Source organism: Gordionus sp. m RMFG-2023, chromosome 5 (genome assembly GCF_954871325.1).
Source record: "Gordionus sp. m RMFG-2023 chromosome 5, tfGorSpeb1-WG-v2, whole genome shotgun sequence".
Taxonomy (NCBI): domain Eukaryota; kingdom Metazoa; phylum Nematomorpha; class Gordioida; order Chordodea; family Parachordodidae; genus Gordionus; species Gordionus sp. m RMFG-2023.
Window position 1 is genome coordinate 17,464,465 of NC_088779.1, and position 12,345 is coordinate 17,476,809.

General features: G+C 26.5%; 1 protein-coding gene across 1 annotated transcript; it reads right to left on the reverse strand.

The window, feature by feature from the left end:
• Positions 1–2,674: 2,674 nt before the first annotated feature.
• LOC135930217 (atrial natriuretic peptide receptor 1-like) lies at positions 2,675–10,597 on the reverse strand. The gene is made up of 7 exons (XM_065466998.1): positions 9,694–10,597; positions 6,385–6,551; positions 3,845–3,973; positions 3,693–3,786; positions 3,516–3,619; positions 3,353–3,467; positions 2,675–2,790 (listed from the first exon to the last, which is right to left on the reverse strand). Exons 1-7 carry the CDS (start codon positions 10,595–10,597, stop codon positions 2,675–2,677), a joined length of 1,629 nt encoding a protein of 542 aa, XP_065323070.1.
• Between the last annotated feature and the right edge of the window lie 1,748 nt (positions 10,598–12,345).

The window sequence follows — 12,345 nt, forward strand, 5'->3', positions numbered from 1 at the left end:
TGCCCTGCTTTTCCCATGCGACATTTTAATATCACTAAATTTAGCCTCCCACCATCTTTCACTTAATTCAGATTCTAATTTAAGTTTTCTACATCATAATAAATATAGTATTAAATAATTTATAGTATCCCTTGGCAAAAACATATTGTAGTTTAAGTAAGGTGATTAGTTACATTTTTGTGAAAAATACTTAATAGTTACATTTAAAAAGATTAACTAGCAACTATAATTAGTTATATTTTTGAAGTGTATCGAAAAAGATTCAAGTCCCCTTTTAAAATAGTTATACAATATAATATTTATTTATTATCTTTATATGATGATTTCCAAAATTTAAAATAAAAATGTTTCACTTACGTAAAATTCTCAGTTTATTTTTGAGAAAAACTAGTACACCTTTAGGCTTAGAAATAGTTGATTGTTAATATCAAATTTATTATAAATTTTTACGAAAAATAATCACATCTATTTTTATATTTATGCGGTGATAATTGTATGTGGTAAATATAAATATACTATTTCCTTATTTAAATTGTGTTTCATTTAATTTTCCGTGATTTAAATTTGTAAAAATATATAATAAATTTTTTTTTATTAAACATGAAGATTATACAAATAATTTATAAAGTAACTTGCAATATAATGAAATTTAATTGTAACTACTTACTTTTAAATAATGTAACTAGCAACTGTAACTAATTAACTTTGTTAGGATTTAACTAGAAATTGTAACCAGGGTTTGGCATATATAGGTCAATGGATATTTTCGATTGTCAAACTCAAATACTCTAAAATATTATTGGCTAATTAATATTTTCATATAATTAACTAGTAAGCATTAAATGTTTATCAATCTTATTAGGGTACAATTTATTTAAAAATATATTTGTATCATGAAGGAATCGTTTTAATTATAATTTTATATTAAAATTTCAAACGAATTTATTTATTTTTTAAAATAAATAAATATAAAAATTTAGCTAAGTCGTGGTTTATTATTTAATATTTAACCAAGAATAAATTATATTAATTCTCATTTATTTTACTTGCTACATTTGAATTTTTAATTAATCTTCTTTTTAGTTGTTCTGGTCAGATTTACAAATAATTTAATCAATTTTGGTAAAAAGTTATATATTATATTACATTTTATATTCTATATAATATTAAGCCAAATTATTTAAATAATTGGTCGATAATTAATTATAAAATAAATAAGACAGATTAACTTTACAGTAATCAAAATGTTTTATAGTTAAATTTTAATATATTAGAGACAATGGTCAAGGTTTGGCCCCCTATTTACCCACGTTGATAGAATAGTCAAGCATTTATTAAGCAGCTGTCAAAATTAAGGAAAAATTTTATTCAAATTCCAATCAATCTCGACAAAAAATCACACAAATGTAAGATGAAAAATTGGGTAAAATTAGTAAAAATAATTATCAAATTGACAATAATTCCATTATCTCTAATCAATCTACAAGCAAGCCAAAGAAAAAAAATAGCTCAATCAACTGTTGCAAAGGCTGTATATGTGAGCAATTTACCTTTCCACATCACTGAAAACCTCTACATCCAAGAATTCTTTAAAAAATACCTATTTACATTTTACATAGGTGAAGGCAGCTGGCTGGATATCTTTTAGACAAAGAATCAGGAGATATGGAGACGAGAGTTGCAGATATAATAGAGAAAACTCCTATCAATTGTGTTAGATGGCTGGAGCACAGAAACGAGAGTATTGTTAATTTTATGATGATAACGCCTGTCCAGTATTCTACAAATTTTTAAATACTGAGGAAAATCTGCCAGTAGAAGCCCAGGAATTTAAAGTAATTCTTGAATTGAATCCGGTAAAAGTATATTCTTTAGTTACCGATAATGCCGCTAAGATGAAAGCAGCCTAGATAATTTTAAAACCTGAATCTATTTAAAATCATATACAATGTTATGGTTGTGTAGCACATACATTGCACTTATTCTCCCACGATTTTGAACGATTAAACGCCTGCAGTTACCATATATCAATAATTAAAAAAATTGTTAAATTTTTCAAGAATAAACACATATCAGCTGCAGTATTTTCCCGTAATAAGAATCAACATGGTATACCATCTACATTAAGTAAAATTAGCCAAACAAGATAGGCATCGTAAATAAATGTATGGAACAAATACAAATATGTAAGAAAGCCCTTAGTTGTTGAAGAATCTGTATTATATATTTGTCCCATATAAATTACCAATTTTATTTTAAATGAAGAAATATTTTGGACGAAAATTTTGGGTTATACTCCAATCTTTAGCTACCCATTGTTGAAAGTGCAAGGCCACGTAAAAAAACGAAATGCTTAATTTGGAAAAAACATAATACAATCACACTATGATTCTCTATTTTCTCCATCTAAGAAAAATAAAGTTATGCTTGAAAAAAGAAAAAATAATCAAAATAAATGTGTTCACAATGCTGCTTATTTATTGGACTCCCAATATCAGTGGGAGCATCTTACTAGTATTGAATTTAATGAAGCATGTGATATAATACAAGAATTAGGTATTTTACACGGTTTTAATAATCAAAATATTTCAGTGATATAATAAATTTTAGAAGTAAAAGCAGCATATTTAATAGCCAAAATATGTGGAAAATGGTAATTTCCATAAAATAACAATCAGATTTCGGCCTCAAGTTGGTGGAATGCGCTTCTCTCACTTTGCCCATTAAGAGAATTGGCTAATATTTTACTAACATTTCCTAGTTCGACTTCTTCTTCAGAAGGAAATTGGTCTGTTTGGGGCAATATTCATATGAAAAACATAAATCAATTGAAGATTTATACAACAATAAAATTGGTAAGAGTATATCATAAATTAAGATTGATTAAAAAATTAAGGAAAATAATAATATTGAATACGAATCGGAACAAGACTCTGCCACGGAAGGCGAAGCATTAACTATGGAATGAATTAAAAAAATATTATAAAATTTAATATTACATAGATTCGTTATAATATTATATATATTCAAAATAAATTTCATATTGGCGTAAAATTGAATTTGACCATATTTGATCGGTTAAATATCGGTCAATTAACCGAATCATATTTGTTCGGTCAAATGCACAACCCTGATTGTAACTAGACAATTTTCAAAAGAAATTTTTAATAACTCAAAGAAAATATATATATGTGTACTTATATACAAAGAAGGCCAATATAAATCCAACAATAACAAAACATGCCAAAATAATAGTGCTTATTTCAAGCAGGGTTAAAGGATCTAAAATATAAGAATTTATTTTTTAATTATTTAATATTCAGACCCGAGGGAAAGCATATCGGATTATCACCCCGAAATCCACATTTAGGTTCATTTGGCGGAGGCTCTAGTCTGATAGGCCAGTGCATTTCATACCCATCTTGAGGTAATAATATATTTTCTTCGCTAATAAACACTAGTGCAGGCTAGTGCCATCATTGTAAATATGAAATTAATTTGTTTGTTTTATTTACTTTCCACTTGAAGGTTTTAGGATCAAAATCCCATATATTATAATCTAGAATTCGATCACCTTCATTGTCAATAGAAATTATTCCCATATCGGCTATAATATTTCCTAAGTATTAAAAATATAAGCAGTTAGTAACTTAAAAAATGTCTATTTTTTATTCTAGATATGATCTGCACACCTTCATTAACATTTCCTCCTTCTTCTAAATGTTCTTTCAAAGCTTGTGCATATATAAGTAATCCTTCATATAAACCCGATAAAGCAATGCTAATCTTGTTATTATTTCAATAATATAACCTAATTTGTTAAAGATTTTATAAAATAATTTACTTCTTCATTTTTAAAGTCATTTCCAAAATACCATAATTTCGAAGAAAAGTTTTTGATGTGATTTTTAAATTCAATCGTTTCTTTATTATCGTCCACTTTTGCAGAAATAACAATCAAAGATTCATAAGCCTTTTTTAGATCCTTAAATATAATATGATAATGCTAATAGAGGAAAAATCTCTGACTTACCTTCCCTTCTTCCCGGAGAAAAATAAAGGGAATTTCCGAAAAACCTCTTAATGGATAATATCTAAAGTAAAAAAAAAACTAAGAAATTAAAATCTTCATGGTGTGTTCTTGTCCATTTATTTTTGATCACTATTTTAGCCTAGGCACAGCTTCTGATGAACACCCTATTTTAATTTGTTTTGGGTGGGTTTGTTATTTTTCTTATTCTGTTTTGTTTTGTTATTTTCTTGTTTAATCGAAGTCATAGGCATAGCTCAGGTTTTTTTAGGGGGGGGGGAGGCTATTAGGTGGATTTTTCCCAATAAGTTTTGAAGTCTTTGGTTATCTTAGATTTTTGTAAAAATTAATTTAGTTTTTCACTTTTTTTAAATATAAAATGCTTGTTTTCTATAAACCTGGAATTATAGTTATTATTTTAAAATGTTAGCACCTTTATTAATTTAATTTACAAATTTTTGTTAATATTGATATATTAGATAATTTTCGGCGGAAGAGGTGGGGGGGGGGGTGTATGGAAAAAATTTATATTGGGTGAAAATGATATTTACGAAAATAGGTAAATAAAGTTAGAATATCTCCTTGACCCCCCCCCCCGGGTACGCCTATGGCCGAGGCTATGCCGCCGGCAAAACAGCTGGATGTATAATAATAGGTCGAATCGACACACCCTGATAATTGGTTATATTTGCAATTAATAGTTATAAATAGGAATCACTATAAGTAGATGGAGGCATAGAAAAGGAAATTGAATCAAGGATAGATTCAGGTTAAGTGAAATGAGAAGCCAATGTGACAAGAAAATGCCCTGAATGCTAAAGTAGGAATTATATAAATCGGTTAGATAAATTGTTACAACCTATTCTATATGGATCTGGGCGCTGTATAAGAAAAAAACACTCTACTATAATAGAACATATAATGTTAGGGTAAATAACGGGACTAGTGTTTGTTTCCAATATTTTAGGTGGGTAGTGGGTAAGAACTTAAGGGAAGTAGTCTATGGGGTTGGACAAAAAGGGTAAATTTATTGGGAAGGATTATTTAATTTTTAGACAAAATAAGGTATAAAATATTGCTTTAAAAAAATTATTTTATACTTTAATTATAAAAATACAAGGATGTTGCTAAACATCGAACAAATTTATAATTACATACAATCAGTGTCATTATTTTTCAAATCAAACTTATCACTGGATAATTTTCTGCTATCTTTTTATATGTAATTTAAAAGAGTTAGACATTCTATCAGCAAATGCATTCATTGTAAATAAGGGGGTTTTAATTATTCTTGTTCTAAATAATAACTCTTTTACATTCACTGTTTTGATAGTTGATAGTAAATTATTGATAATTTAGGTTATTCATTTTTAAATATATAAAGGGAGTAACGTTATAATTAAAAACGTGTAATTAATAATGTGGAAGAATGTTGTTAAACAAGTTAAAATGATACTGTTATGTAAACATAATCTATTATTTTAGTGAAAAAGTGGTGGTAAATACTTTATTGAGGGGAAAAGAAAAGATGGAAAGTTTAAAAAAATGGCAGAACTTTATAAATAGAGATAATAATTAAAATTATTTATGTATAAATGACTCAACAATAAAAATTATATATGTATAAAGGGTTGTGTGAATCCAAATGAATGAAAATAAATGAACTAACCACCATAAATGATGAAGATAAATAAATAAAAATAGAACTAGATTGAGGTATAGTAATAAAAAAAATGAAACCAAGGATAAATGCTGGCTGGTGTATCATGAAAATATTGTCCAATATGATGTAAACTATACATATCCATCATATAATCCATCATCTGGAATGTAAATAAGAATTAAAGGTAGATGTCGGATGTGACCCGAAGATTATGTTTGTGATACTAAAATACTGAAGGGCTTAAAGGAGGTTCCGATATGGATAAAGACATTGATGAAAACACTGAAATGATATAGATTAATGAGAAGACAAGATAATTGTTAGAAAAGTGATAGAAAATAATTATACTGACGAAAGAAAAGGAGACCAAATGTAATCAATACACATTGTTTATGCATAAATTATTGTAAAAATTCTTAATGTTTGATAAGATAATTAAATTTTTGTCTATATTAGATTGCTAGGGTCAGATTAATATTTATTTTGAAAAATTGCGGGAATTTTTGATAAGTTCTTTATTCTATGATATTATTGAGGTTTTTTAATACTCGGGAACCTAACAAAATGTATAAGATAAGCTTCATTTTAATTTGTCTTAACTTGAGGTTTTATTTTAAATGAATGTTAATATACATAGATTAATAATTTTAAATATTAAAGAATATTTTATTTTTTGGTTTAATATATTTACTTCCTTCCTGCTATCTTGTTCAAAATCAAAGTATGTTCCACCTAAACAATCACATTTCCAAAGTTGGACAGTAATAAACACATAATCGCCTTGAGTTAACATTCCTAAATCATAGGCATCTAATAGGATCTTCTTTGTTGTACTTACGCTGGTTGATAGAACAAAAACTATTTTTATTGTAAAAGATTTAATTAAAAAATTCTCTAAAACATAATTCAAAATTTTCTCTTGCTGTTCCAGAAAAGCAACCAAGATTATATGTGTAAATTATTAAGAATTTGAATAAAAAATTGTCAGTTTTATCCTAACGAACTAAGAAATATATACTTTTTTGACAAATTCAGAGTTTTCTAAGAAATGTTAAGAAATTGTTTATTTTTATAAATAATTTGTGCTCAAACAAATTAGCTCTATATTTTAATATAACTAATCAGTTCAAAGGCATATAAATCAGTGTAACCCCCAGCGGAAAGGTCAAACGGATCGCGTCAGTAAAATTGGTCCGTATTTTTGAGCAATTGCGCTTTATTTAGGGGGTCAATGGACAATTTTTAAATTTTCTTTTCTAAATTTTAATATTAAATTTTTTAGAGTTGTCAATTTATTTTTAGTTTACTATATTCCATTTCAAATATTTTTATTAAACATTTGTATTTATCTATAGAGAGAATCGATTGTTTCTTTATAATAAAATTTTTAATTATCCTAAATATAATTTAATCCACAAATTTTGTAAAGATACTTTTTTAATTTTAAGTGCAATAGTAAGTACTTATTTAGGGTAATATAAAAATTAATTCCGAAATTTAATAATTTTACCTTGTTTTTGAATTATGCAAAATATTAAAAGGGAAAAAAATCTCAAGTGGCCACTTTTATAATGGTAAGAATGATATACGTAAAATTTATATTAAATAAAATTGCCCTATCCGTTAAAACCAGCATATTAATTAAGCTAGAAAGTGTCTTTGATGTCAACAAGAGTCTTATAAATAGTATGCTAAATAAAATAGGGAAACAATCTTTAAAACTTTTTAATAATTTCGCATTTACTAAATCTATTCAGAGAGAATGTATAATATTTTTCCTCTTAAAAGTCGTCAACAATTAATTTAGATTTATTATTTCTTATAGTAAAATAGAAACAAATATACAATCAAGGAAACTATTAGCTCAGATATCATTTGTCTAAAAGAAAAGTAAAAAACTATACCTTTCAATTACCGAATTAGTAATTTATTTTATATAATAATATTTCATTGTATATTTTCATTAAAAAAAATTTATTTAAAATATTTTGCGCATATCCGAGATTAGATCTTAAAATTATTTCAGAATATTTGGATTCGAATTCTGACAGTTAAAATTTATAGAAAATCATAGAAATGCAGAGAGTGATATTCATGTTGTTGATAATGGGCAAACATCCAAATTATATATAGGTAAAATAGCTGTATACAATTACTTCAAAGCAACCATTATAATAATACTAGCAATATAAATCAAGAATGTCAAATTTACTTGGCTAACATACTATAACAAACCTTCGGCACTACCCTTTTGGAAAAAGCTAGTGAAACTTCATAGACTTACTAATTTAGCTAGGAAAGGATTCTACACACTTGCAATCATTACATCTAGGGAAATACTTTTTTCCATATTTCAATATTTAATGCTAAAAGAACCTCTTTACCAAAAATCTCGGCAGGACAATATTTATTTAGGACAATTATAATTTTTGATTTCTAATTTATAAATATTTTTTACTTTATATTTTGTTTGCATTCCAAATTTATATATATATTTATTTTTATAAAAATTGATAGAATATTACCTCTGGCCTAAATAAAAAAAGCCAATTATAGTCTATTTCTGAAAATAAAATATATATAAATTTATATAGGGGTAGGACAGGAAATGATTTAAGAACTAAACTATATTAACAACGAACTAAAATTGCTTAAATTAATTTTTAAAAAATTGTAATATAATGAATTATAGATTAAATTCATTTTTTAAAATATTTGGGGCCGCCAATGCCACCGCTAGTTTAATAAGCAGCTGCTAATTAGGCTCATGAACACCGATAAATTTAAAAACTTGCCAACGCCGATTGAGACTTTGGCGTAAAGGTCTTAATATAAATAATAGATTTTCAAATTATTTCATTCAATTTTCAATTTATTCAATTCTATTTTCAAATTATTCAAATCCATTTCCAAATTATTTGATTTTCTAGGAATTTTCTTTGTAATAATAAATAATAAAACTATTCTACAAAAATCATGAGTTTCAAATTTCAATTAAATTCTAAACCGAAAAATTTATTATTTATTGTAAAAGGCTTAATATGAAAATTTCAGTAAGAATTTTAAAAATATATATTCGAATAATTGGAATCAGACAAATACATTAGTATAATATTTGTCTTGAAGAAATGCGATTAATTTGAATATTCGTTAAGAAAAGAATATTTATGATGCTAATGTGAATATATGGTGAGTTGATCTATTGTTGCCCACAAATATAAGTTCTAAATAACACGTTTGACAAAAAACTTTTTGTTACAAATATTTAGAATTTGAACCAGTTTTACGATATTAAACAATTATATTCTAAGATTTAAGGGATAAAAACAATCAATATTAGGAAAAGGATTACTATATTAGCCATGAATGGCTTCCTTTGGAGATAGTTGGCAGACAAAGAATTTAATTACCGAATATATTTATGTTTATATGATAACAACCTAAAATGAAAATAAAGAATATACAAGATAGATGTGGTAATATGAAATAAACTTTAGATATTAAACAACTTATATCTGAGTAAAATATCAAAAAATTTGATACTTAATTTATGAGTCTATAGAGACATTATTATTTATACCTCCACTCATTGCTCCACAAAACTAAAAAATAAAAGCAACAAAATAAAATATTTTAAATCTAATTATGGCGGATTATTTTTGGTTGTTTTTATTTTTTAAATATTAGAGAGGGTTAAAATTACTTTCAAATCTATCTCAAAATATTAAATACCTCCAATTATTTATTAACTAAAAGTATATGTTTATTTTTCAAAGCAATGTTATAATATTTAAAATTCAGTTTTCTTTTGAAAGATGGTACAAACTTTATTTTAAAAAATATAATTTTTTATCGGAAGACGGTTATCTTATAATCTATATGTCGGGGAAGGGCTTATCTGATTGTTGTATATGGTCAATCCCTACCCTTGATTAAAGGTTAAAAAAATATATAGCTAAGGAGTTGTAATAATCTATTATTTATTAAGAAATATATATACTTCTCGCAAATGTGCTTCCGTACACTAATGGATATATCAAATTATAATCTAATCTAACAAGCGAAGAATTAATTTTGTAAGTTGCAATAGGAGGTGGAATAGAATTTTGTAAAATTAATAGACTAAAATCTAAGCTGTTCAAACCAAGATCTGAATATTGGTCTTCAGACAAAAAAAAATAATCATTCCATCCATAAATGTTTATTAGGGCTAAATTTGCACTATGCAAATCGGTCGTCTTCATTCCAGTACGTAGTAGAGTGGGCCACACAGATGGATTCGTTGCTCCTGGTCCTAAAGATGTAATTATAGGTAGCCCCCACCTGGAACTTAAATAAGCGACTGATACAAAAGTCAAATAGCAAAGGGGTCCTAGGAAGGCAGAAATTTTAATTCGATAATATAAACGACCAGCATGATATGTGGCAAAATCTTCCGAGCATTCGTAATATATCGTTTTTTCTGAATCAACACTTCCAGTATCGGCAAAGACAAGCCTTAATTCCGCTTTAAATTTTACGCCGTTCTTTTTAATCTTGTTTTTAAATTGGCCATTTGAATTGATATGAATAAATTTTCGAAAATATAAATTATTAGCTTTACGGCTAGCCAGTAAAATAGTCCCATATACTTTTTCTAATGTAAATGGAAAATTGCCGTAAAATGGAAAAAGTAGGCCCAATTTTATTATCAATTTTGGGTATACCTCATCAGCTATTGTATCATTCTTCACACCTTTTATTAACTTGCTTTTTGTAGTGGTGATTATTTCATCATATTCATTTTCTTCCTCGTATAACGAATCTTTTAATTGTCTTTTTCTGGAATTATCATTTGAAAATATATCTATTCTCGGAAATATTAGGTTAGGAGAATAATAGATACTATTGTTTTTTTTAGTCATATTCAATGTCAGACGAGAATAAATGGGCATTATATACAATATCATTATTAAGTGAAAACCCATCACAAATTTAATGGCTTGAAAACAATATTGTCTATATTTATCTAATATTTGGTATTTATAATTAAATTCGGGTCGTAGAAAATATTAAATTTTAATCACTATGACAAATAATGTGAATTTGTTATTTTATTTGAAACTAAGCATTTTTTATTAAAAACGAAATAGATGTTCTAAATCACATTATTTAAATAAAAAATTGATAGTAAAGTAAAATATAGGAAAATGATATTAACTTTGGGCTCTCAATTACTCACCAAACACCATGAAGAAGTACCTCGACTCGAAGGACTTGACATTTTTCAAATTTATAGTCTAAAAGTATAAGAAGAGATTCGTAATTATTTTTGTTTTGCGCTTGGGGACAAGAATTTGGAGTAAGCCTCTAGGGATAGTTTCTGTGTGTTCTTCATAAAATATTCTAAAACATGGATTTATATATAAAAATATATTAATGGGAGATGTAATACACTTATTACAGACCTGTGCTGAGGAACATCAAGTGCTGCCTCTTTTCTAATAGATGAACTAAAGCATAACTTAGTAAAAAGGTAGGGCTACGTCTAGACAGATGAAATTTAGTTATGGTTAGATTTTTTTAAAATGGGTAATTGTTAATATAATCTGAGATAAATTTTATTGATTTTAGAATATAATTTCATTCATTTATAATAAAATAAAGAAATTCGACAAAATTTTTATAAAATTATAAACTGGTACTAATGTTTTCGGGTTCATATAATTTTCAGAGGAATAATATGAATCAGGTTTATTTTATAAAAGAATCCCATGATATATTTTAATAAATTCATGAAGCATTTATTTTATTAAAGAATCAAATTTATTCTTCACTGAAAATGCCTGGCTTGTTAATCGATCCTTTTAAAAATCGAATCAGATCTTTTCAAAAAAAATGGATCGAAATCCAGGATCGACTTTTTTTAAAAAGAGGATCGCGATCACGATCTTTTTCTTATTTAAATTTCTGAAGGAAATTACTGATCGATGCAAAATTAATTAATATAAAAATAAATTAAATATGGTATTAATTTATTGAATTGAATAATATAAGTATAACAATTAGAATATATTTATTTATAATTAAAATTAACCTTTAATAATAAAAATTTTATCATTCAAACAACCACGTCTTTCATCAAGCACATGTTTAACATTACTAAACAAGCGCTCCACAGGAGCGCTTGATGGCAAAAGTGTGTTATTTACAATATTTTTTTAAAATTAACATATTCGATCTAGAAAAGGCCTTCGATAGAATCCCAAGAAAACTTATCTGGTGGGCGCTACGCCGCAGAAGGGTTCCTGAAAAATATATAAGAATAATACAGGATATGTATATGGGTCATGCAACAATGGTCCATAGCACAACAGGTACTTCAGTAGGCTTCACAATAGCCGAAGGAGTCAAAAAATCGGCTCTCAGCCCACTTCATTACAGTAATAGATGTATTAGCACAGTCTATACCTCAAATAGTGCCATGGAATATGATATTTGCAGATGATATTGTGATACTTGCCGAATCTAAGGATGAAATGAAAAAAAGATTAGTAAGTTGGATAAATATCCAAGCACGGACTAAAAGTAATTAGAGAAATGACTGATATAAATGAATGGCAGATATCGGCAATTGAAAGTTGCAAATATTTGGGCTCCACTATACAAACGG

Bases quoted from the DNA above. Each gene is read 5' to 3' on its own strand.
- LOC135930217 (XM_065466998.1), bottom strand. From the start codon at position 10,597: ATGACTAAAAAAAACAATAGTATCTATTATTCTCCTAACCTAATATTT. The intron at 3,974-6,384 runs GTAAATATATTA...GATCTAAAAAAG, and splicing joins AACAAGATAGCAGGAAGGAA to GCTTATGAATCTTTGATTGT. The intron at 3,468-3,515 runs GTAAATAAAACA...TGATGGCACTAG, and splicing joins CTAAAACCTTCAAGTGGAAA to CCTGCACTAGTGTTTATTAG.